Below are 27,578 nucleotides of genomic sequence, written 5' to 3'. Positions count from 1 at the left end.
TTTAATATATGTATAGCATGCTTTTAATATAGAATTTACAAAATATGAAACAATATAAACTGTACAGATTTGATTCATCTTTTTGTCTTGTTTTTATACTAAATCTCTAAACACACCAACGTGGAATGATGAATTTAAAGCCATTTCTGCCAAACTTCGACCCTTCGAAAGCCTGCTCCTTTCAGCATGAGTGGCATATTTGAAATAAGTAACCATTGGGGCAACAGCAGAGGCCTCAGATTTTAAAAAGTTAAAGTCCTGTGCCCTGGGTAAAGGGTGAGGAGGATGTTTGGAAATACCTGAGTGTATTGAACATACTTTGCAGAAGGAGCAGCAGCAGTGTCACTGTTGTCCCTCTCGGGGAGAAGAACCCAAATACCAAAGTGTGCTTGAGTTGGTGAGTCAGGCAAGTGCCTGAGGTGGCTATGTGAAAAGCATCTCTGTCTTGAAACTGACTCATAGACATAGGGAACAGACTTGTGACTGCCAAGGGGGAGGCGGTGTGGGGGAGGGATGGATGGGAGTTTAGGATTAGCAGATGCAAACTAGTTTATATATGATGGAGGTCCTACAAGGTCCTACTGTACAGCACTATATTCAATATCATTACGGTAAGTGGTGGAAAAATACAGAAAAGAATGTATGTGTATGTATAACTGAATCACTTTGCTATACAGCAGAAACTAACACAACGTTGTAAATAGCCTATATTTTAGTTTTTAAAATACCCTCTGTATATGGAGCAAACTTCAGACAAGGGCCAGTGTGTCGTGCTTGTCATCTTTTCCTCTGAAAGAGTCTGTATGCATGCATGTGAATTTCCAAATCCACCTATGTTGTCCGGAAAACATTTTAAAATGGCATTTTGGACTTCCCTGGTGGTCCGGTGGCTAAGAATCCACCTGCCAGTGCAAGGGACATGGACTGGATCTCTGGTCCAGGAAGATCCCCCATGTCGCGGAGCAGCTAAGCCCATGCACTGCAACTACTGAGCCTGCTGCCTGGATCCATGCTCCGCAGCAAGAGAAGCCTTCACACCGCAACGAAGAGTAGCCCCCACTCTGCAACTACAGAAAGCCCTGTACGCAGTAGTGAAGACCCAGCACAGCCAATATATAATAAATCTTTTTTTTAAGGACATTTAAATGCTTCATTGATGTTACGGCATAAATCCAATCTGTAGTAAATTGTTAATTTTGTGCAGAAAAAATAGAAAGGATTGTTTTCATTTACTGGGCTTGGAAAGGTGTAATTGTCATACTCTGTACAAATTTTCTGGTCTTTAATGGAGCTAATTTAGTTGTGATAGTACAATGAATTTCTTTCCATTTTTCCAAGGATAAACCATCATGACTTTTAACTTTTATTAACTAGCTACACTAGTTTGCCATAAAAAGGAACTGATATTTCTGAAACTCAATACCCAAGTACATTTCTGGACTAGGATTAATTCTTTGGTTGTGTGTCCTTTGCGTGTTTTTTCAGTGGTTTAAAGCATTGAGACATTTCTCATATGCTTGCTTATCTGTTGGGGCCAAACCCCTGTGGCCCTTGTCTGCTCTTTAAAACTCTCAAATAGCTCTGAGTCACTTGAGGCATAGAAGTAATTACCTCTAGTTACAATACATATGTAAAATTTGTCCGCCTCCTGGAGAAAAAAAAAGCACCACTTCTGTTTTAGATATTTTGCTGATGAAGACTTGTTGAGCCAGTAATTTCTTTAATTGCAAATAGAGTGTTGTGAGTTTATTATAGAAATTATGCAGCCTGCATGCACCTCACAGTTACACACAGTACTAACACCTTTTCAGTGCGTTGTTTTGCAAAATACAGAACTGGGAGAGATATTTGCTCAGAATTGGTACTTGGATTTTGACTTCTTTTAAGGATCTTCCTGAAAAATAGAAAGCGAAATTCTGAAAATAGACCCAAGTCACTTATGTGTTCATGGCCTGGGCTGGAGTGTGGTGGTTGGTTCCAGAAAACGGTTACAGTGCTCTTGCAGGCAAAGGTTTGGAAACAGTCAAGCTCCAAAGCCTGTCCAAAGCTTGCTTAGAAGTCAGCACAGACCCTTAAGTTTGTGATGCTGTTTCCTCCGTTTAATTCTAGGTTATACTTTACTTTTCTGTCTTTACAGATACCTGTCTTACTATGTACTTGCATGTTTCTCTTCCTTGCATATTCTCCAGACATTAAGAATAGTTTCGTGATTGCCTTTAGAAAATGCCTATGGAAGGAAGGCAAGGACAGAAGTCTCGGTGGCCATCACAGGACTCACCACAGCCCTCAGTGACTCCCCCTCCTTAACTCACAGTTTGTCAAGGTTAATTATTATGAAGGAAGGTAACATTTAGCATCCTCAAAGCTATGGATTACTATCAAATGAAAGAGATGAGTTGTTGAAGTGAATTATTCCTGTGGGTTATGAGAAGGTGAAAAGCATGTGTCTACTGTATTATATTAAAACTCAGTGAATTCCTTTCCAGTATCTCTCAGTGTCATTGTGAGAGAGAATATTTTCCTTAAATTCCAGTAACAGACTGCATAAAGATAATGCCTCACACCTATTATCAAAATAATTCTGTTGCTAGTAAGCCTTTTTGTATTTGTAGCATATTTGTATCTATAAGCATACTTAAGACAGAAACCAACAAAAAGATTAAGTTTTAACATATGTGAGTAATATTTTCTTGTTCTTTCAATGACTTCTAAGTAATTTATATTCCGCCCACTTAAAAGAAGTGTGTGTCAGCTCTGTGCCCCTTTGCACTCTTTTGTGCTTTCAACAGTCTGACACACTTTGAACTTTTCTCTACATTTTTTTCCTCTTTCTTTATAATTTATATTGCTTTAATTCAACTTTTCTTACCAACCTGTAGAGTCTCTTACTAATAATTACTTTAGTCATTGTGCAAGGAGATGATATTTTCACTAGCAAGAACTCAGCATCAGCTGTGTCCATAACACTTACAGTGAGTAAAGAGCCACGGAGTTATATAATAAAAAACATAGTCACTGCCTATTGGAAGGAAAACGTAATGTTTATTTTCATATTTTCTGTAAGACATTGTTGTACTACTCTCAAGGAGCTCCCTAAGATATGCAAGTAACTATAATGCAGACCAAAACAATGGAACGTTATTTTTTAAATTTATGTATAAAATTATATGGAAGTTCTGAAGGGAAAAATGGTTTCTAATTATGGGAAACAGGGAAGGCTTTTTAAAGAGGGTGATAGCTATAGAAAATTCTTGAAGAGATGCAAATACCAGACCACCTTACCTGTCTCCTGAGAAATCTGTATGCAGATTAAGAAGTAAGAGTTTGAACCCAAAATGAAACAACAGACTGGTTCCAAATTGGGAAAGGCTGTATATTGTCACCCTGCTTATTTAACTTATATGCAGAGTACATCATGCGAAATGCTGGCTGGATGAAGCACAGGCTGGAATCAAGATTGCTGAGAGAAATTATCAATCTCAGATATGCAGATGACACCACCCTTATGGCAGAAAGGGAAGAGGAACTAAAGAGCGTCCTGATAAAAGTAAAAGAGGCGAGTGAAAAAGCTGGCTTAAAACTCAACATTCAGAAAACTAAGATCATGGCATCTAGTCCCATCACTTCATGGCAGATAGATGAGGAAACAATGGAAACGGTGACAGACTTTATTTTCTCGGCCTCCAAGATCACTGTGGATAGTGACTGCAGCCATGAAATTAAAAGATGCTCTTTAGAAGAAAAAGTATGATACACCAAGACAGCATATTAAAAAGCAGAGACATTACTTTGCCAACAAAGATCCATATAGACAAAGCTATGATTTTTTCAGTACTCATGTATGGATGTAAGAGTTGGACCTTAAAGAAGGCTGAGTGCCAAAGAATTAATGCTTTCAAACCATGGTGTTGGAGAAGACTCTTTGAGAGTCCCTCGGATTGCAAGATCAAACCAGTCAATCCTAAAGGAAAGCAATGCTGGATATTCATTGGAAAGAATGATGCTGAAGCTGAATCTCCAGTACTTTGGCCACCTGATGTGAAAAACTTTCTCATTAGAAAACACGCTGATTTTGGGAAAGATTGAAGGCAGGAGGAGAAGGGGCTGACAGAGGATGAGATGGTTGGATGGCATCACTGACTCAATGGACATGAGTCTGAGCAAACTCCCGGAGATGGTGAAGGACAGGGAAGCCTGACGTGCTACCTACAGTCCATGGGGTCGCAAAGAGTCAGACACGACTGAGTGAACACTGAGCATCCCACTTGGATTAAGTACTGGCCTGTACTTCCTGTATTAATCTAAACATAGGCCAGGTTTCCCTCTGAGTTCCTAAATGATGTGTTTATTAAGCTTAAAGATTGACTACTTTGTAGTTACATTAGAAAAATACTACTAATGCACTCTTGATAGAATCTTAACCTGTGCTTTTCTAAGGAAAAATATACTTTATGACTTGAGTTTATAACCTATAAACATCATCAGTGTCTTGTGATTGACCCTTAGGTTCATACACAGATTGCATTTCACAGAATCTATTGTTGTTCAGTCGCTAAGTCACATCTGACTCTTTGCGACCCCATAGAATGCAGCACGTCAGGCTTCCCTGTCCTTCATCATCTCCTGGAATTTGCTCAAACTCATGTTCATTGAGTCAGTGATGCCATCCAACCATCTCATCCTATGTCACCCCCTTCTCCTTTTCCCTTCAATCTTTCCCAACATCATCAATCTCCTATCAAAGTAATGTTACTTGGTAGTCCTTGCTGTCATTCTAGATGTCCGTGGACGTTAGGGCGCAGATAGATATATTCAGTACAGTAAAAGAGCCTGAGGAACTTCCTGGCGGTCCAGTGGTTAAGACCCTGTTCTGCCAGTGTAGAGGACACAGGTTCAGTCTCGATCGGGGAACTAAGTTTCCACCTGCCGCAAAGCACAACGCCCCCCCCCCCCCCCCCCCCCCCCCCGTCCAAAAAAAAAAAGAGTCTGAATCTTGGAGGCAGAGCGAGGTTGGTCTTGGCTCTACCACTCACTGTATGACCTGAGATGAATTCCTTACCCATAAAATGAGAGTAGTAATTCTTGTGTGTATTTGTTAGGATTAAATTGGAGGACCTATATAAAAACATTAATAAGCTTTAAAGCAGTTTATGGTCAATATACTTTTGTGATACGGATGTGCTTTGAGTGGAAATTTCTTATCGTAGTGTTGTACAAATAGTAGGGGGGGAAGAGTCACCTGACTTTGAAATATCAGTGATAATTTGGATCAAAGGCTAGGAGACTCCTGCAAACATGTTGTGGCTACATATGAGAGAGGAGATAACCTAGTGCTGGGGCTTTGGGAAGAATGAGTCAAGACATATTCTGAAAACATCTTTAAATACTCCCTGGGCCTAGGACAGTAGTGATAAATGTGAAAAGAGGCCCAGCACTGGAGACAGACTAGGAACCAAAGAGGATTTAAACTTGGCAATGTGGCGGCATATACTGAAGTTTTAGATGAGCATGACCCTTGACTCAGCATTTCCTCTCCAAGGAATCCACCCTCAAGAGATAATGTGTATTCATGCCCCCAGAGGTAGGCACAAGGAATTTTTACATATGAGTATGTGTCTCTGTCTAGACATTTTCATTTTCAATTGATGGAGTTCTAGCTTACTTAATTGAGTGGGTGGAGTTGGGGGAGAGAATTGCTTGGCCTGCAGGACTGACCTCAGGCTAGCCAAAGCCAGGACCAGTCCTTGGTCCTCCAGTTTGTGGTACATTTGTCTGTCTGTCTCTCTGATTTCTGCTTTCTCTGTGTTGATTTCATTCTCAGATAAGTAATCTACCTATTCTCATGCGGTAGTCTCTGATAGCTTCAGGCAACGCTCCTTTCTGTTTAGTTATCAAGCTGGACAGAAATTGCTCCTCCTTCCCTATAGTAGTTCCACAAAGTCCCAGAGCTTACTCACATTGTACCAGCATAGTTTAAGCACCTATTCTTGACCCAGTTCCGTAGGGGAGGAGGGTAGAATCTTCTAATTAATCTGGCTTGAGTCATATCCTTGGGGTGGCAGTGGAAAATGGCTTGACCCCGCTTTACCCACAAGTAGTAACAGTAAAGGAATGGTGCTTTCACCCCAGAAGAGTAAGATGATGTTATCAGTAGAAGGAAGAAAATAACACGTGTCAAGCAAAAGCTATTCCCTGTAATATCTATTTCTGGTAACAAATATATGGGTACAACCTAAATGTCCGTCAGTATAGGAAAACTTAAATATGATACATCATAGGGGAAGATAGGATATAGCTTTTAATGTACAGCTATATGTTGATAAGGGAGAATGTCCATTATATAATATTAAATTTAAAATGAAGTTGCAGAAAAGTATTTTTAATTACGTGTCTGTGTATCATCTGTTATGTATGAATACTTTTTATTCATGTGTTTCTGTACTACTTTTGGTTAGCTGTTATACTTATTTTAAATTAGTTATATATCACTTCTACAATTTAAAAAAAATTATGTCCCTGATAGCCCCTTTTCCAGATAAGGAACTGAAATTTACAAAAATCAAGAACTATAGAAAGATGAACAGATGATACAAAGGTGTAAAATAGTATTCATGGAACTGATATAAAAATATTGGAAACCAAGAAGGTGAATAGGACAAATTAAGCTGCCTATGTAGGAAGGGAAAGTAACTTTACCAAAAAGACATGTGGTTTAGGGACTTCCCTGGCGGTCCGGTGGTTAAGACTCTGCGTTCCCAGTGAAGGGGACATGGGTTCAATCCCTGGTTGGGGAACTAAGATCCCACATGTCTCGCAGCATGGCCAGAAAAAAAAGAGTCTAAAACTTGGAGACAATTGTGTTTGTATATTTACTTGGTATTAATACTTACTCTGCCCTTATCTACCATATACTTTGACTGGTACTAGGCACTAATAAACATAATTAACACATAGTTAACATATTGTAATCAACTGCCTTCAAAAAACCTTCATATGGAAGGCAGATTCATGGACAAAGGAAGTGTAATGGGAGTTGGGCAGAATTGTCAGCAAGAGGTTCATTGTACTTTGAGTAGTCTCATTTTTTCCTTCTTATTCCTTCTAAATGCTTGCTAAACTTTCTTAACTTTTCAGTTGTTATTTTTCAGGTGTGTATTAAGAAGAATTGGTCATCTCTCACCTTTTGGAACTCAGTAGTCTGTCTTCATAACTTAATCCCAGGGATAAAGTGGTAAATTTTCAGAAACTGGGTCTTTTCATCCCATAAATTTACCAGTTCTGAACTGAGTTACTAGTCTTTTGGAAAAGAAAAAGGATCCCCACCCTTCACTCCCACCCCCAATACATAACACACTTTAACATTTTTTACCTTTGATGCAGTCTGCTACAGAAGAAATCTGTCGTGTCTTAGACTTTTTCCTGATTCCTTTGACTAAACAAAAGTTTGAAACCTGCTTTGAGAGGTAACGCCTTTGTAGTTGTGTACATACACAACTGTATGTAATAGAGAAACTGTAAAAGCTCAATTTCTGTGAGATTATTCCTCTGCTCTTGCCTCTCACCTTCTCTTCTCCCACCATACAAATTTGAGCTGCTGTTAGCAGCATATCAGAGAAGGCAATGGCACCCCACTCCAGTACTCTCGCCTGGAAAATCCCATGGATGGAGGAGCCTGGAGGGCTGCATTCCATGGGGTCACTGAGGGTCGGACACGACTGAGTGACTTCACTTTCACTTTTCACTTTCATGCATTGGAGAAGGAAATGGCAACCCACTCCAGTGTTCTTGCCTGGAGAATCCCAGGGACGGGGGAGCCTAGTGGGCTGCCATCTATGGGGTCGCACAGAGTCGGGCACGACTGAAGTGACTTAGCAGTAGCAGCATATGTCTAATGATATTCCAGTTCCCAAGAGGCCTGTGAACAAGGTGGTTGTAAAACATTTTTCATTATAGACAAGACAAAATAATGCTGATTCTTTAATCCTGGGTCTCACTGTTTTGGTTATTACACCAGCAGTTTGAATAGATTCATATGTTGAACTGCGTCATATTGTAAAAAGGCATTTTTTTTCAGAGTCAGAGAAATGAGAGGGATTCTGTTCTTCTTTTAAAAAGAAAAACACATGTAATGTCTCACGTTTTTTGTGAGAATGCATTGTTTTTGTTGTTTTAATATTTTCTGAGTTTTAAAGGGTATGCTTTCATTTTCTCCTTTCATTTCTTCCTATGGAATATAATCATGTTTATCTGCCTATTCTTTCTGCTTTCTTGTTAAGTGAACTTATTTAATATTATTATTACTATCCCCATATATATAGTAATAATAATATTAAATTATTCCCTATATATCAGTAATTCCCTGATCTCTAGTAAACATTAAGGAACATTCGGTAACTGTGCTAAAAGCCACTACCATCGGTGGAACCAAGGACAGCTTAAGTTTGGAGAAAAACTATCCTATTTTCTTTAAAAATTAAAAAACAAACTGTATAAACAAAGAAAAGGAATTGCCGAGGTCATTATGTCCTTAAAGGTTTTTTTCCAGCCCTAACTTTAGAAGATAGTCATCAACATATATGTACTTTTTCATAGAAATATTAATATAGATATTACTTTTTTACATCCAGATATTAATGTACAAATGAGACTTATTTGAATTTGCTTCACAGCTAGGTAATTTAGTTTTTCAAAAAGAATGAAAGGCTAATTATTAGGCAATAATGTGATCAAATTACCAAAAGCTTCAAGGTGGTTCTATTTCAGTTCTCTGCCTGATGTGTATTTAAAAATATCTCTACTTAGGGTAGTTACTGTTCATAATACATTATGGAATCTTTTTAGGTAACAGCTTGGATGATAAAGAAGCCATTATCCTTGATTTGGAGTGTTTAACCCAAGTTGACTTTATGACAGATTGAAAAATAGCTTTAGTGCTATATGCCTTGCTTCCTGTCCTGTGCAACTTGATATATGTGTGGGCCATATGTCCAGCAGAGGTTATAAGAATATGTTACTGATGGATGGAAAAGCTATTTCATAGTTCCCTTTGAGAATATACATGATAACATCTGCAGTGTGGGTATAGCCTTGAAGTTTTGCTTTAGAAGAGATTTAGCCTATGGCTAAAGGTACTAGAGTGATATCTGTTGTAAATCCTTCAGAAGAGGTGGAATCTACTTCTTTAATTTTCAAGCTTTTATGCAGCTGACCAATTTAGGAAGGAGACCTTATTAGTGCTTTTATTTTCAGAGCAGATGAGAGATTATAATACTTCCTTAATTTCTAAAATACCAAGAATTGAGTGATTTCACACCATAATATTGGTTAATTAAAAATTTCTTAAACAATGGATTAGAGATGGCTCTGTAGAAGTAGAGTGAAACCTAATATACAGGATTTCTTATTTAAATACAGCCCAGGTGATCAATCATTACTGTGCAGTTGTCTCTGACCAAAGAGGCAGATTTTTCTCGTGGGCCTGTCTTTCACCACCAGCACTGGCCAGTTTAGGGGTAGTCATGTGTAAAACCAGACACAGATTGAAACTTTTGTGAGCGCATGTTTATCTGTACAGATGGTTCTAATAAATTACAAGTACATCTTCCAAAGAGATTTTTATACTCAATAATACCTAAGAAACTCCAGAACAAGTCTTTCAAATAGCCTTAAAATGATTCCTTTCAAAAGGTATTGAGTCCAGTTGGTCTGATGAGAAAGAGCTTCTGAAAAAGATTAGTCTGTCATTGTTTTCCGAATTTTCATAATATATTAGCCATAAAGCAAAGCAGTGCCCTTTATTTTCTACCCTCTAGATACAGAGTTTTCCAGCTGAGGTTGCACTTCTGAATTATCTGTGGAACTTTGCTTATACCCACTACTAGAAATTCTGGTTTGGTAGGTTTGACGTGATGTCACTGTATCCGTTTTTTAAAGTTTTAGAGGTGTTTCTGATAGACACACTTTCAGTTGAGTACCACTACCAGTTACCATTACCAGCTTACATTTGAATTTGTACCACACATAGTCCATGGAGACAGTTTTCATTTATACTGGTTGTATGGCTTTACAAAGAAAAACCTATAAGATAGCTAGAAGGAAATCCTAGCTATAGTCACGATTATAGATTTAAAAGAACTAGGAACTTCCCTGGTGGTCCAGTGGTTAAGACTCTGCTTTTACCCAGTCGGGGGAAGTGGGGGGGTGCAGGTTCCATCCCTGGTTGGGTAACAAAGATCCCACATGCTGGACGGCATAGCCAAAAAAAAGAGAGAGAGAGAACCAGTCTGAACTCCTTCTCTTTATGGATGAAACAGAGCAGAGAGGTGAAAGAATTTTCAGAGTTGGAGCAGAACCAAATCCACAACTCTGACTTGAGTTCTTTTGTACACTAGCATCTTGGACCTAGTCCATCTTTGAGAAAAGCCTTCAAGGCCAAAACTCAGTAATCCAGAAGTTGTCTTGAGCATCCCAAAGCCCAATGGGGTATTATGAGATTCAAAGTATTTAATAAAAGGAACAGTAACACAGCCCGCAGGAACTCCTCACATCTTTGAAATTTCCAGGCAGGAGTTACGAGTGACATTACTCACAGCTAGAAATTATAGACATCACCCAGAAAGCTTTTGTGGCTTCTTTGTAAACATGGAAATTTCTGACAAGAGATGCCTAGAGTTGGTACTAAAGATCGTCAAGAACAAGATGACCATGTGTCTTATTTTTAAATTGATCCTTAAATATTGGCAGCAAGTCTAGAAAATCATGCCAGTTTTATATTTCTACGCAGCCCTGACTTTTAGCTTGTACTTCAGAAGGAGGATATTGTGCCTGGGTTTGCAATTTAACCAAGTAAAGGAGTAGAATGTTTATTAATTAGGATTAGACTTGGTTGTAAAAAAATTACAAAGAACAGTAGTTCAGTCAAGGTAGAGATTGATTTTTCTTCTGGATTAAAAAAGTCCAGAAGGGAATGGAAGCCTTGCATTGGTGTGGTTGCTTCCCTGTCATCAGGGATGGGTTCTTCTCATTTTGTTTCATCCATATCTACATCTTCAAGGAGTCTGATAGTTCTAGATGGCTTCTGGAGCTTCAGTCATCTCAAAGGCACATACCTCCAACTTGAATCAGCTCCCTTAAAGAACTTCTCTAGAACCACCCTATCTAACAATTTCTGTTTCCATCTCACTTGCCATTCCTATTATCAAAGGAGACTAGAAGGTTATAACTAGCTGAGTTGCTGTTGATAAGAATTAGATATTTTGTTGTTAACAAAGAAGGAGGGAATGGATATTGGGCAGGCAACCAACAGATCTGCCCCACCTATTTTGAAGAATATAATATTAGGAAAATCAATTTTTCATCACATCAAAAGCTATTATATAGGATGTAGCATTTAAAAGATCTCCAAACCACAGTCTACAATGTGTCTGATTAATTAAAGCAGTAAATCTCTATGGTAGTGTTCCGCTTTGGATTTCTCAGCAGGACTCAGGAACAGCTGTTAGGTTTTATATATGTTAAGTGAGCTGAAGATGAGTTCTTAAAACAACAGGGGGAAAAAGACAACTTTTTGGGGAAAGGGAGAATCAAAACAAGCACAGGGCAATTCAGTGGATATTTATGGGGCTAGTAGGAGCAGAGTATACTATAGTAGACAGTATGAGCCAGGAATGACCTGATAGAAACACTAAAAAAGAAGTTGTCTAGTATTTCAATGGAATAAAATAGACTGATGCACCACACAAAATAATTATAGACGCATATCGTAGCAATGATTTGTACCAGTTCCAAATATACAAGACCTGTGCTGGAGAGAAGGACAAGCATATTGATTGGGTTAAAGTTTTAAGGATTAGATATTGTCTCAGTTCCTTTGGGCTGCTGTAACACAACACAGACTGAGTGACTTATAAACTCAGAAAAATTTTTTTCTCAGTTCCAATAGCTGGAAGTCCAAGATCATGATACCAGTGTGGTCAAGTTCTGCTGAAGGCCCTCGTCTGGGTTGCAGACTGCTAACTTCCTGCTGTGTCCTCACATGGCTGCAGGTGGCTAGGGAGCTCTGTGGGTTCTCTTTCTTAAGGGCACTAATCCCACTCGTGAAGGCCTTGCCTTCATGATCTCACCTCCCAGAGGCCCACAAGTCTTAAAATAATCACATTGGGCATTAGTAGCATTTGTAGCATCAACATATGAATTTTGGGAAGGGGCCACAGATGTTCATATCGCAGCAGATAGAATTACCTCTGCCAGTTTTCCACCTGTACAATGAAAAGAGAATGCCAAGATGGAGAGAACCTTGTTATCTGAAAAACTCATAGGCAGGAGCATACAGTGACCTGCAGCATTTACAAGTGTAGACCACGGTATACATAAGTGTATTAAGATGGAAGTGTTCCCACTCAAAGGACCAGATTTTTTAGTTCTGTAGTCTCATTCATACCCACAGTTCACATGGTGCCATTTAGCACATATTTATTGATGTCTCATTTACAATACACTTTAAGGAGGAAATTCATTCACAAGTTGCCACTTAGATGAGAACGTCTAGATTTTGGCTTCTTATAACTATGAATTTCAAATCTGGGGAAAGCCCAGCCTTGTATTTTTATTCCTTTTCCTTTCATAATTACTTATCAGTAACCAAACCCAGCCTGTTGACATTGCTCCTACTGAGAAAAAACAGGAAGCTACAGGGACTCCCTCTGAGAAAAAGACCAGGCTGCGCCCTCTGTCACCTCACCCCTTCAGTCTGGGTTCTCCTCGGAGCCGCAGTCACAGACAGCTCTATCTCCATGTGGTTTTGGCAGTAAGCACAGAGTACACATGAGACCGGCTAGTGCAGCAAGGTGTGTGAGCCTGGCCTTTGAGCTCACGAGTCGTCTTTTTGAAACTTGTGATAGTGTACTTTGGGGCACTCTTGGTGGAGAATAGTTGATGCTCCAGTCCAGCAGTGGACCACGGACTATTCTCTCTGTTACATAGCAGTGGGAATGCCTTTGGTATGAAATAACTACTTTATTTTGAACATATTGTGCAATGACTTAGCCTTTCCCACACATTACTAGTTCCTTTTGAAGCTGTCATGCTCAGTTTAGGTTCTCCGGTAGGAACTGTGAAAGAAAACGAAAATCTCAGAAGTTGTATTCCCTTTTGATCTGCTTCATGCTGATGCAGCTGTGTCATATTTTGGCCTTTGGTCCCTCACTCTGCACCCCATTTTCCCTCTGCTTTCAGGTGAAGGTCTCCCACAGGTGTATTACTTTGGACCGTGTGGGAAGTACAACGCCATGGTGCTGGAGCTTCTCGGCCCTAGCTTGGAGGACTTGTTTGACCTCTGTGACCGGACCTTTTCTTTGAAGACTGTGTTAATGATAGCCATTCAGTTGGTAAGTTGGCGTTGCTCTTCTGCGTAGGGATGGGGAGGGGCAGGTCTCCTAACCGCATCCTTGTGTGTCTGTTGGCATTTACCAGCTCTGGTGACACCTTGTGAATGCACATTTCCTGGCTTGGTGGCATTGTAGACAGCTGGCTGGGGCAAAAAGGGTTAACCCAAGAAGTCACACTGTATTTGCCGTTTGCTCTATTTTAAGAGTTTGCACCTTGGAGCAATACTCTGCCCTTAACTGAAGCACAGGTGGTATACAGGGAGAAAGAGGGTGATTCGGCGACAGTTGCTCAAATGCAGGTAACTTCTTGGTGGTTGTATTTATAGGTTTTAAACACATGACTGTAAAGTTTTGTCACATCCTCTCTCTTTCCTTACCATCGCATCCAAGAAGAGATGGAAAATATAACCCACTGCCCTAGAATCAGATTTCAGAGTTGACCAAGAACCTGCCTTAGGTCTCTGGCCTCTAGTTCTCACAGAGACCAACACAGCTAAGGCTGTGTCTCTCAGCACCTACCAAATCCCACACCAATACCAGTTTAAGGAACAGTTAAGACAGTTGCTTTGAGAAGATTGTCAGCCCCTCTGCACAAGGATGTAGATGCATCTCTGTGAGTCTGAAATGGTGATGGTCTCACCCACTTTAAAGACTTGGAAATGAAAAAAAAAAAAGACTTGGAAATGTTAGAAAACTGATCTTGACTTTAGAAAAAAGTTCAAATGCTCAAGCTCCCTTTCTATACTAAGCAGAAATGATTTAAAGGTAGAAATGAACTTAATGAAATTTGAAAACATGTTTTATTTGGGACTGTGTTTACTTTCTCATAAAAACTATGCTCCTACCTCCGCCGTTAGTTAGCTCTGTGATATTAGTTCAGTCAGCTTCTCTGGGCCTCCCTTTCCTTATTTCTGCAACAAAGAGACAGCGTATAGGAAGGTGTGGGCAGGAAGTGAAGGAGGCAGCAGCATCTGTCCTCAGAGGCCACCACCACATTGTTTCCTGCCTGGGAGTGATTCTTGCCTCTCAAATGCTTTCCTTCTGCAGTAACATAAAAACATTAATTCTGTTCACCATTTGCAAGTTGTCACGTGAAGTAAAACCGTATACTATCACTTTAGCTGAACCATACTATTCTTCTCTCTTTTATCTTCATATTTGTCATGTATGTATTAGTATCAGAAAATACGTTCTGATTTACAGGAGTAAAGTGACTCTGGGTGGTGAAGAAATAAGTTTTAATTTCAGTAATTACAACTTTGAGCTGATAAAAGGAAACGTTTTGGAGTATTTTTGTAATAAGCTTCTTCAGAGTAGTATTTGTATCACTGTCATTCTCTCTTTTAGCTTTCCCGAATGGAGTACGTCCACTCAAAGAATCTCATCTACCGAGATGTCAAGCCAGAGAACTTCCTGATCGGTCGACAAGGCAATAAGAAAGAGCATGTTATACACATTATAGACTTTGGACTGGCCAAGGAATACATTGACCCTGAAACCAAAAAACATATACCTTATAGGGAACACAAAAGTTTAACTGGAACAGCAAGATACATGTCTATCAACACGCATCTTGGCAAAGGTGTGTTTATTTTCAGCTCCAAGAAAGAGGCAGGTTGTTAAAACACCTTTTTATTCCCAAAACACTTTTGTACCCACTGTGCATTACAACTTGTGATTCTTATTGCTTCACAGGGTAAGTGATGTTTATACTTGAGAAATTAAGATGGTGAGTCAGTGACTTTCTCAGTATCCTGTTGACAGCTTAAGGATTTTTAATTCTTTGTTTCCTAGTGCTATTTTTTCAGCAGTGTGGATACTTTAATGACTGAATTAAGGTGATAGCATCTTGGTAAGTTTAGAGATGAGTTTGATAGCTACATATACATGGCGCCCTATATAACCTGAAAAGGCCATCAGGCTGATCTTTGGAGAAGGGTACTTCATTAAAACATGGACCAGGCTTCTGTTCTCTGTGCATAGTTCCGTGACTCATTTTTCCAGGAAAAGCCTATGTCTTATATTCATTGAAAATAATTTGCTTTTCCATGAGTCTTGAGTTTTTTTTCCTCATGATAGACAATTTGGACAAATATTGCTAAAAGCTCTAGTCAAGACAGAAGGCCTTCCATGTTAGAGAGACTAGTCCAGAGAGAGTATTTGTGAGAGAAGCCTAAGGAACAGTGGGAAGGCTTAGTTGGTAGGACTCTGGGCCCTCAGCAGCTTCTCCAGGAAAGCTTCCCTTTTTGTCTGTTTTATATATTGGGCTTTCATGGAAGATTCTATGTGAAGAAAAGGTACTAAGGTGATTGAAAAGATATGTTTGAAAATCACCACTCTAGAGAGTAGACATATAAACAGAGTATTAGACTCCTAGATACAGCTCATTATATAAGGTGTTTAAATATTAATGAACTATTTACACAATAAGTATTTTAAAGACTAATGTAAGCACCTACAAAGTTGCTTCATTGAGTACACTACTCAGAGATTCAGGTGAGGATTCTAGTGAAGAATAAAAATGACATTACCAAGTAGTGTGATATAACCTAAGTTGAAATGAATGCTGTCAGGATTTTTTTGCTAACTACCTGGATATTCTCACATAACTAAATATAATAGTTTAAAATTAGACTGGAAGGTTCTCTGCCACTTTTTATTGGTGACACTTTGGACAAGTATCAAACTTGTCCAAAACTTGTCCCTGAAACTGACCTGTAAAAATAGAGTAATATTTCACAAGGATGTGTTGCAGGTTGAATGAGTGATAACATGTAACATGGTTCTGTTGCAGAGTGCTCAGAATTCCCTTCTTCCTTCCTTTTCACAAAGAGAAAGACTGTGGTACATAGTAAAGTCATGATCGTTTGGTTTCACTGACAGTCTGGAAGTTGTTCTGATGTCTGCTTCCTGGGCTCAGCATTTGTGTTCTGATTTTTTTATTCTTATCAGGAAAAGCAAGAACAGATAAGAAATATGTATTCCGTGTTGTTTGTTTAAGGTACAATGTAATAGTTAAGAAAAGGGGATGTAAATTCAGGCTCTTTAAAATAAACTTGTATGGGCCAATAACCTTCCTCTTTCACCATCAGTTATCTCATCTGCCTTGAAATGTTTATGTTAATAGTACCTTATAGCATAGGGTTCTGTGAGATAATGCATATAAACTGTTTAGGATATTGCTTAATAATACTAAAGACTGTATAATGGTAGTTACCATTTATTCAACAAAATATGTTTTAAGCATCTACTGTCATCAGACTGGGTTCCTTTATCTCTCGGTGTAGCTGTTTCTGCTGGAATTTTTAAATTTAGCTCCACATGTGGACTTCCTGAGTTCCAGGGTTTTTTTTCAGGTCAGATCCAGCCTGTCACCATATTTGTCTGTAATGTCCCCATTATAGAGAATACATATAGGTGGTTGTCACATGCCCTTTAAACTCTCTGGCCATGGTCTCAAACTCAGAGAGGTTTCTGTAGGAACTGTAATCCTATTGGTTTTCAAATGTGTAGCTTCTTTTATGTTGTAATGGAAAAAAGAAGTATCTTTTCCAATTGAACTGAAGAGAATTGCCTGTTAATTTTGCGATGGCACAAACAAGGGAAGCACTAAACCTGACATTACTGCATTAGATTACTCACCTTCCCACTGATTAAACCTGCCCATTTTATATTCCTTAATATTTGAAGTTAGGGTGAGGACACTGGGTCATCTGGCTCCTTTCCCTCAACGAAATATATCTGACCTAAAATCAAGCTTGCAATGCAGGTAAACCAAGCACATCTTTCTGACTGGTTGAAAGGAACCCTTTATCAGTTCAGTTCAGTTCAGTCACTCAGTCGTGTCCAACTCTTTGCGACCCATGGACTGCAGCACGCCAGGCCTCCCTGTCCATTGCCAACCCCCAGAGTTTACCCAAACTCATGTCCACGGAGTCGGTGATGCCATCCAACCATCTCATCCTCTGTCATCCCCTTCTCCTCCCGCCTTCAATCTTTCCCAGCATCAGGGTCTTTTTAAATGAGTCAGCTCTTTGCATCAGTGGGCCAAAGTATTGGAGTTTCAGCTTCAGCATCAGTCCTTCCAGTGAATATTCAGGACTGATTTCCTTTAGGATGGACTGGTTGGATCTCCTTGCAGTCCAAGGGACTCTCAAGATCTTCTCCCACACCACAGTTCAAAAGCATCAATTCTTCGGCACTCAGCTTTCTTTATAGACCAACTCTCACATCCATACATGACTACTGGAAAAACCATAGCTTTGACTAGACAGACCTTTGTTGGCAAAGTAATATCTCTGCTTTTTAATATGCAGTCTAGGTTGGTGATAACTTTTCTTCCAAGGAGCAAGCGTCTTTTAATTTCATGGCTGCAGTCACCATCTGCAGTAATTTTGGAGCCCCCCCAAAAATAAAGTCTCTCACTGTTTCCACTGTTTCTCCATCTATTTGCTATAAAGTGGTGGGACCAGATACCATGATCTTAGTTTTCAGAATATTGAGTTTTAAGCCAACTTTTTCACTCATCAAGAGCCTTTTCAGTTCTTGGTTGCTTTCTGCCACAAGGGTGGTGTCATCTGCATATCTGAAGTTATTGATATTTCTCCCGGCAATCTTGACTCCAGCTGTCCTTCATCTAGGCTCGCGTTTCACGTGATGTACTCTGTGTATAAGTTAAATAAGCAGGCTGACAGTATAAAGCCTTGACACATTCCTTTCCTGATTTGGAACCAGTCTGTTGTTCCATGTCCAGTTCTGACTGTTGCTTCCTGACCTGCATACAGATTTCTCAGGAGGCAGGTCAGGCGGTCTGGTATTCCCATCTCTTTCAGAATTTTCCACAGTTTGTTGTGGTCCACACAGTTAAAGGCTTTGGCATAGTCAATAAAGCAGAAGTAAATGTTTTTCTGGAACTCTGGTGCTTTTTCGATGATCCAGCATATGTTGGCAATTTGATCTCTGGTTCCTCTGCCTTTTCTAAATCCAGCTTGAACATCTGGAAGTTCATGGTTCACGAACTGTTGAAGCCTGGCTGGAAGAATTTTGAGCATTATTTTACTAGCGTGTGAGATGAGTACATTTGTGCAGTAGTTTGAGCATTCTTTGGCATTGCCTTTCTTTGGGATTGGAATGAACACTGACCTTTTCCAGTCCTGTGGCCACTGCTGAGTTTTCCAAATTTGCTGGCATATTGAGTGCAGCACTTTCACAGCATCATCTTTTAGGATTTGAAATAGCTCAACTGGAATTCCATCACCTCTACTAGCTGTGTTCGCAGTGATGTTTCCTAAGGCCCACTTGACTTTGCATTCCAGGATGTCTGGCTCTCTGTGAGTGATCACACTATCGTGGTTATCTGGGTCATGAAGATCCTTTGTGTACAGTTCTTCTGTGTATTCTTGCCACCTCTTCTTAATATCTTCTGCTTCTGTTAGGTCCATACCATGTCTGTCCTATATCGAGCCCATCTTTTCATGAAATGTTCCCTTGGTATCTCTGATTTTCTTGAAGAGATCTCTAGCCTTTCCTATTCTATTGTTTTCCTCTATTTCTTTGCACTGATCACTGAGGAAGGCTTTCTTATCTCTCCTTGCTATTCTTTGGAACTCTGCATTCAAATGGGTATATCTTTCCTTTTCTCCTTTGCCCTTCGCTTCTCTTCTATTCACAGCTATTTGTAAGGCCTCCTCAGACAACCATTTGGATGGTCTTGCTCCCTGTCTCCTGTACAATGTCACGAACCTCCATCCATAGTTCTTCTGGCACTCTATCAGATCTAATCCCTTAAATCTATTTCTCACTTCCACTGTATAATTGTCAGGGATTTCATTTAGGTCATACCTGAATGGTCTAGTGGTTTTCCCTACCTTCTTCAGTTTAAGTCTGGATTTGGCAATAAAGAGTTCATGGTCTGTGCCACAGTCAGCTCCCAGTCTTGTTTTCACTGACTGTACAGAGCTTCTCCATCTTTGGCTGCAAAGAATATAAGCAATCTGATTTTGGTATTGGCCTCTCTGGTGATGCCCATGTGTAGAGTCTTCTCTTATGTTGTTGGAAGAGGGTATTTGCTATGACCAGTGCATTCTCTTGGCAAAACTCTATTCGCCTGTGCCCTGCTTCATTCTGTACTCCACAGCCAGATTTGCCTGTTACTCCAGGTTTTTCCTGACTTCCTACTTTTGCATTCCAGTCCCCTATAATAAAAAGGACATCTTTTTTGGGTGTTAGTTCTAGAAGGTCTTGTAGGTCTTCATAGAACTGTTCCACTTTGGCTTCTTCAGCATTGCTTGTCGGGGCATAGACTTGGATTACTATGATATTGAATGGTTTGCCTTGGAAACGAACAGAGATCATTCTGTCATTTTTGAGATTGCATCCAGGTACTACATTTCAGATTCTCTTGTTGCTATGATGGCTACTCCCTTTCTTCTAAGGGATTCTTGCCCACAGTAGTAGATATAATGGTCATCTGAGTTAAATTCACCCAATCCAGTCTGTTTTAGTTCTCTGATTTCTAAAATGTTAATGTTCACTCTTGCCATCTCTTGTTTGACTACTTCCAATTTGCCTTGATTGATGGACCTAACATTCCAAGTTCCTATGCAACATTGCTCTTTACAACATCGGACTTTACTTCCATCACCAGTCACATCCACAGCCGGGTGTTGTTTTTGCTTTGGCTCCGTCCTTTCATTCTTTCTGGAGTTATTTCTCCACTGATCTCTGGTATCATATTGGGCACCTACCGACCTGGGGAGTTCATGTTTCAGTGTCCTATCTTTTTGCCTTTTCATACTGTTCATGGGGTTCTCAAGGCAAGAATACTGAAGTGGTTTGCCATTCCCGTCTCCAGTGGACCATGTTTTGTCAGACCTCTGCACCATGACCCGTCCGTCTTGGGTGGCCCTTTATGATATGGATGAATATAATGTGGATGAAGCCTTCATGATGTGGATTAATTTGTGTCCTCCAGATCTCACTGGTATTGAAACCTTTCTTCTTTGAAAATAAAAATAACCTTCATGAAAAAACAAGGGCATCAGGAAATACTGAATTGAACAAATGTGGAGTATTCAAAGAAATATGGAAATAAAGCCTGGCTCCGTTTTTCATTCTCATTTTTTAAAAGATGTTTATGATTTAAACTGGGGCTTCCCAGATGGCTCAGTCATAAAAGAATCCACCTGCCAATGTAGGAACCATGGGTTCGATATCTAGGTTGGGAAGATTCCCTGAAGGAGGAAATGGCAACCCACTCCAGTATTCTTGCCTGGGAAATCCCGTGGACAGAGAAGACTGGTGAGTTACAGTCCACGAGGTGGCAAAGAGTCAGATGCAACTAAGCACAAGCATGATGGTTTAAGTTATCATAGATTATCTTTGAATTTTAGAGGTGGAAAATGACTGTTCATAGTATCTAAATCAATCATTTCATTTTCATATGAGGAAATTGAGGCCAAAAAGGTGACTTGGCCATGCTTGATTTTGCATACATTAATAAACTAATGGAAAGGAATAGGCCAAGACCTAGATAACCTGACTTAGGAACCATTATTTTTCTTACCATCCCATATCCCACAGCTTTTTTGTGTGTGATTTTCAATATTTGAAGTTATTTTATTACTCATTCTGGTGAGTTTAAATGTATTTAGTATATTTTAGGGGGGTTAATTTTTTTTTTTTTAATCTCATTTTATAATGGATTTTGCTGTGAAGAAAAGTTGGGCTTATTTCTGTTGTACAATTACTCAAAATGTGGGGAGTTTCGCCCTCTAGTGCCCAACCAGCTAAAATACAACCATTTGTCCCTGGATTTTTTTTTTTTTTTTATTAAAGGGGCCTCCTTACAGGAAGTAGATGTAAAAATAGAGGAGATGAGTAGGTTTGATACAGTGTGAGAACCTGCAGGGTGTGGTTTCTCTGTCTGCCCTGCTTGTGGGAGGCCCCGATTCACCCTGCCTGTTCTTTCTCTTTTTGTGTATCTTTAGGTTCTGTTAACAGAATCGGTTAACAACATCTGTAGCCAGAAGCTTCTGGTGGCCTTGCTGTTTGTCTTCATTCTTTCAAGGATTATTTCGATTGCTGTATATCAGCTCAACTTTATCTCTCTTGTCAGGGCGCTGCCCTTCCCATTAAGTGACCTAACTTGCGAAAACCTCCTCCTTCTTCATCTACACTGTAGAGTACTATTCACTCTTTTCCATGCAAATTTCCTATGATAGAGGCGGCAGTGAAAGTATTGTGCTTTTGTATTTTGAGTTACCTGAGAAGCTTTTCCTGCCTCCCTGATTCTGTTGGGTTTTACTTTCTACACAAAGAAGACAAAAGTCAAGTTGAAGGTAGTCTCTTATTTTTATATCTCTCATTTCTTTTGATAAAGCCCCGGACTTGATTCTGAAAAATAAACACATAAAATGTCTGAGATGAATTATAATTGGCAAATTAAAAGTGGAAGAATGTGCTACTTCTGTTGCCTGACAGCCAAAGATGTATAGGATGTTTTCCGAGATGTAGTTACAGTTTTTAAATTAACTATTCTGCAGTTCTTTATCATCCTTATCTTCCCAATTTAAAGAAAAGAAAGCAAAATCCAGCAACTTGTTTTACATTCTAAGCTCACTGAATGCAAGGATACTGGTTTATGTGCCCATAAAGGGCACCTTAGTAATACATCTTTCTTAAGGCGGCTGTGGTACAAATGGAATGGAGCTAAGGATTATGTCAATAGAATAAAAAGCACTAGGCATGTATACTGGGCTTCTCTGGTGGCTCAGATAGTAGAGAATCTGCCTGCAATGTGAGAGACCTGGGTTTGATCCCTGGGTTGGGAAGATCCCCTGGAGAAGGGAATGGTGACTCACTTCAGTATTCTTGCCTGGGAAGTCCCATGGACAGAGGAGCCTGGTGAGCTACATTTCGTGGGGTTGCAAAAAGTCAGACATGACTGAACAAGTAACGTACACACACACACACACACACACACACACACAAGGAAATCCCATGGACAGAGGAACCTGGCAAGCTACAGTCCATGGGGTCGCAAAGAATAGGACATGACTGAGCAACTAACACACACACACACGTATGCTAGGCATTCTGCAGCTTGTGTCTTTGCAGGCCTAGCCAGAAGGACTGTTTTAACAGCCTCAGCTACTCCATCTGCTGCTCACTTTTCACAATGGTAACCAAAGAGCAATTGTAGCCCATGCACTAGAAATAACATTTGTTATTTCTTACTTTCAGGAAGTATCTTACTTTCAGGAAGGTGACAGCATCGAGTGAGTAGTACTCACTGTTCAGTGATTTGGACCGGGTTTTAGTTTAGACTTGCTCTTTTCACTTGGTATTTACTTGCCAGTAACAGATCTAAGCAAAGGAAGTACACGCTGTTTTTGGTTTTGATCTAAAATACCACCCCTGATTTAGTTATACAGAGGATTAGTAAGCAGAGCCTTTCCAGAGCAGACAGGTTTTTGAAGGGATTACTTGGGTTTGCACCCCTTTCTGATTTAATAACTGCAAACATAATGTGTGATCTGTCTTCCCTTTTAGAGCAGAGCCGGCGCGATGATTTGGAAGCCCTGGGCCATATGTTCATGTATTTCCTTCGAGGCAGCCTTCCCTGGCAAGGACTCAAGGTATCCTTGGAAGTGCTTAGTGGAGGGCTTTGCTGAAATACTTAGCTGATAATGAAAGGGGTGGCTGACTTGATGCTATAAGAAGCACAGAGGGGACAATCGGCTCCAGAGATGCAAGGCAGGAACTACATTAGTCTGTAATGTAAATACTCACCTGGGCTTGGGAAGCTCTGTTTTCCCCACATTTGTCTTCTTCCCCTTCTGAAGCCTTCTTCCTTGTGTTTGTAATTTCTTGCCTCATCCCCTCCCAGCCTTGCCAGTGCTGCTTTTCTCTCTGTGTTGATACTCCTTCTTCACTACCACCGTGTAGCAGGAATAGTGCTCCCAGTGCGTTAGGGAATTTATGGAACAGATTGCTGACAGCAGCTTCTACACATTTTACACAAGGCCAGCAGGGTTAGGTGTACCCGTAACAGGAACTGGGAAATACGTGTTTGTCCTGTATAGGCCAAGAACCCACCTGAACTAAACAAAACTCCAGGTTTAATATTGCTGTTCAAGTGTTCTATTGAATAAATGCCTATGCGTACAATGGCCGTTCCTTGTGAAATGAGTAGTTTAAATACCCTTCCTTAGGTAGGTGTCAGTACAGTGCATTTGTGTCAGGGTTAGCTATTAATTATAGTTACAACCATGGTAATGATTACCCTGTGCCTCTAGCTGCCTGGACTAGGAAATGGTGAGCTTCTTACCCATTCTAAGACCCATTAGATAGCTAAATGCAAGACTTGTTTGAGTTGTAATTTACTTCAGTACGTTAGTATAGAAAGAAACTTTATCAGTAGCTTTGGGTACCATATGGTCCCTCCCTCCCTCCCAGAGGCCTGAAGGATTCATTTTGCTGTGATTTCTTGGACATTTGTGCTGAAAAGTGAGGCTTTTATTCCCTCCTTTGGGAGGATTTTATTTCTTTCCCTTTAAATTCCTCTCCTAACGTCTCTTCCATGGTCTTCTCCTAGTTGCATACCTTCTCACTGATATTGATAGTTGTCAAATAGAGTTTCACATCCTATCTGCTCATCATACAGCCAAGCAATGCATTCTTGTATTATTAATTGCTTGAAATTTTCTCATGACCCATGAATCATTTTAGGGTAGTTGTAGATTTAAAATGTCCCCAGCATAACTTCAAAACATAATTGCTTAAAGCTGGGTCAGCAGGCTAGGTAGACCCTCATGCAGATCCCTTGAGACCACATTATTGGTCCACGCTCCACAAGCCCTCTGTCTGCAGTCTTAAGCAAGCCAGACTTGGCTACTTTGAGCCACTGACATATAGCAAACCTGTCTGTTAGCCACGCCTGTATTATAGCTAACGTTTTCTGCTTGCCCCCATTTGGATTAGCAATATTTTTTTTTTTTTTTAATTGAAGGTGATCACTCTACAGAATTTTCTGGCTTTCTGTCATACATCAACAGGAATCAGCCATAAGTACACTCATATGGATTAGCAATATTTTTAATCTTATCTAGAGCTGATCAAAGAATGAGAAGGTTGAATCGCATTTGAACCCTAGTGCCCATGGGACATTACTAAGCTGTTACAGTTTTGAATTTATTTTTTTATCCTAGTCCCTCATGCCATTACATTTGACGGTGTTTATCTGAGACTACTAAATATATTTGCCAGTAAAGCTTTCCAGAACAGCAGATGTTCTGTGCATGTCTGAATGTATCATCTCTAGTACATTTCTTATTTGTCAGTATCAGAAAAACATTGAGATGATCTAATAAACCCTGACAGTTTGAGTGAAAACAGTCATAATGTCCCCAGACATATCGGACCTCCCATACTTAGCACCTCTTTCCAAGTGACTTTTTCTCTTTATTCTCTACAGGCTGATACCTTAAAAGAAAGATATCAAAAAATTGGTGACACCAAAAGGAATACTCCCATTGAAGTTCTCTGTGAAAACTTCCCAGGTAGGATGCCAACAGGACCCTCCAGCCGGTGCCACTGGAGCCTTGAACAAGGTGGAAACCATGCCTGTCTTAGTATCTCTAGATAAGGGTCCTCTCCAAAAAAATTTACATTTCCTCTTATTGTTATTTAAATCAAGATAGATTTTTATCACTTTTATTTGATCCATGAAACAAAAAACACATCAGTAGCAGATATAGTCTGTGCAGGTACTCCTTGCCTGGTCCAGAGCTTCTCCCCACGGGAAGCATTCAGCTAACGAGCATGGCCTTTAACCTCTTTCCTAACAGAGGAGATGGCAACCTACCTGCGATATGTCAGGCGATTAGACTTCTTTGAAAAACCTGACTATGAGTATTTACGGACGCTCTTCACAGACCTCTTTGAAAGGAAAGGCTACACCTTTGACTACGCGTATGATTGGGTTGGGAGGCCTATTGTAAGTATCTTCTTTCTCCCCTGCTCCCCTCAGACCAGCACTGTCTCACCCCTTGCCAGACTTTCTGCCTGCATCTGTGGGGAAAAAGCAGTCCTTTGTAGACTTTCCATTTACCAGCCTTTTCAGGGAGATGCCATAGATTGCTCTCACTAGAGCAGTGAAGGAGTTACTCCTGCTGTGTTTTTAAGATTATGACCGCTATGACCTAAGATACCAGAATTTAAGTCAGGTTTTTAAAAATTCTTTATTTATTTTTGGCTGTGCTGGGTCTTCTTGCTGTGCGCAGGCTTTCTCTAGTTGTGGAGAGCGGGAGCTACTCTCCGTTGCAATGCACGGGCGTCTTATTGCAGTGACTCCTCTTGTTGTGGAGCACTAGCTTCAGGGCACACGGGCTCAAAGTTGTGCTGCAAGGACTTAGTTGCCCCACCGTATGCGGGATCTTAGTTCCCAGACCGGGGATTGAGCCCGTGTCCCCTGAATTGACAAGCAGATTCTTAAGCACCAGACAAGTCCCAAGTCAGTTTTTAAGAAGAAATTTAGTTTGAATGATCCAGGAGCTGGTACTCCATAAACTGTTAAGGTACCTGACTTCTGTTGGACTGGAGCCCAATGCCTGAGGAAGCTTCTGAATTTGCTCTTATAGTCTACGGTCCAAGGACTTGAGGGAATGCTAACAGTTGTCATTGTGGGATGTTCTTATTCTTTTCGAAGACGGGCTCCTCTCCAATGAACTGTTGAGGACCAAACTGTCTCCCTTTTGTAGATAAGCAAACTGAGAAGGCAAGGTTTGAAACTGGCCTTCGTGTAATGATAATAGTAATAATAATGACTACTATTCTGTTAGAATGATGCTGTCCTTTGCAGAGTATTTGGACCTATTCTCCCCAATTGACTTGTTGTTGCATTTTTCCAGCCCACTCCAGTAGGGTCAGTTCATGTAGATTCTGGTGCATCTGCCATAACTCGAGAAAGCCACACACACAGGGATCGGCCATCACAACAGCCTCTACGAAATCAGGTATGTCTTGGGCCTTTATTATTTCAGAAATCCCACTTCTTCATGACTAATATTAGAACCCAAATTCATTAGCTTCTCTGCTTAAGTGTATGTACTAAAATGAAAGACAGAGGGCTTTGTTACTCACAGTCGTGGTGCAGCACTCTAGCATCCCTCAGGGTTGTGTAAGGCCGCTGAGATGTGGCCAGATGTCTTACCTGAAGCATCCACACTAGAGAAGCTGGACCTGTCAGGATCTGTTGGCTGAAAGGGACAGTTTGCCACAGTTCCAAAGACACTGGATGGATAGGCAGGTAACCCATCTTGGGTCTCACCTGTAGTCCAATGTGGAGCTCTCACCCCAGCTGGTTTTTCCTTGGTGATTAAGAAGGGTGGGTAATTTGGACTTCCAGCTGATGTAGGTATGAACTGGCACCTCTACCCCACCTCTGACCTTGTGTCCAGGTTAATTTTATAGCCTGCCAGGATTTGGGCCTGTAGTAAAGACACAACTTTGCTTTAGACCATTCCAGAGAAGGCAGCGTCATCTGTCCTTCAGTGTTCATGGTTTGGGAAATTAGTGGTTAAATGAGAGGTTTCTCTTAACCTAAAGACAGAGGAGGCAAACCACCAAAAAAAAAAAAAAATCAAATTTGACAGCATTAAAGAAAGGGATGACTGATTGGGAAGTAAATATGATAAATCCTTATGACATATATATTGTTAAGAGAAAAATCAGTACCTCAGTAAATAAAGAAGCACTGAATAATAAACAGATACACACACATAATCATTATCACCTATCAAATTAGCTTGTTTACCTTTATCCCTGACTTCACTGTTTTATATTTACAGACATTTTTACAATAAAATGCAAAAGTCACTTCTCTCACAGATGTACCTGTGAAAGTATGGAGGTTAAAAATAGTGTGTAGACTCCAGGTGCCCCCTCCAAAACAAAACAAAAACAAAAAAAGTACTATATTGAGGTATATACACATGCACATACATACATACATACAGTGGATACGTACACAGATACAGATAGGCTCACCACTAAGTACATACTTTTGGCAAAATGTGTGGCGTTTTGGGGTAAGAAAAAACATAGAAAGGAAAGAATTCTACGTATTGGTGGATTAAGGAGAGAGTAGGTTGGCAAAAAAGATGAGATTTAGCGAACTGTGCCTACTAGTTG

At 40.1% G+C, this 27,578-nt stretch overlaps 1 protein-coding gene across 24 annotated transcripts in view; it reads left to right on the top strand.

Annotated features, from left to right (window-relative positions):
* Positions 1-27,578, top strand: part of CSNK1G1 (casein kinase 1 gamma 1) — a 155,133-nt gene that overhangs the window by 93,952 nt on the left and 33,603 nt on the right. For all 24 annotated transcript variants that reach the window (XR_015134733.1, XR_015134732.1, XR_015134734.1 and 21 more), the window contains 6 exons: positions 13,234-13,385; positions 14,733-14,967; positions 22,938-23,023; positions 24,862-24,946; positions 25,235-25,383; positions 26,297-26,401. Coding sequence is in view for 20 of the 24 variants with exons in the window: in XM_086321463.1 (XP_086177589.1) it covers positions 13,234-13,385; positions 14,733-14,967; positions 22,938-23,023; positions 24,862-24,946; positions 25,235-25,383; positions 26,297-26,401 (812 nt within the window). In the remaining 4 variants the exon portion in view is untranslated. The remainder of the gene's footprint in view (positions 1-13,233; positions 13,386-14,732; positions 14,968-22,937; positions 23,024-24,861; positions 24,947-25,234; positions 25,384-26,296; positions 26,402-27,578) is intronic.

This window comes from Bos grunniens, chromosome 10 (assembly GCF_055505025.1).
Source record: "Bos grunniens cultivar Pamir isolate PY7600 chromosome 10, Bosgru_T2T1.0, whole genome shotgun sequence".
NCBI classification, from domain to species: Eukaryota; Metazoa; Chordata; class Mammalia; order Artiodactyla; family Bovidae; genus Bos; species Bos grunniens.
Note: the sequence above shows the minus strand (reverse complement) of the source record. Positions and strands in the feature narration are given on the sequence as shown.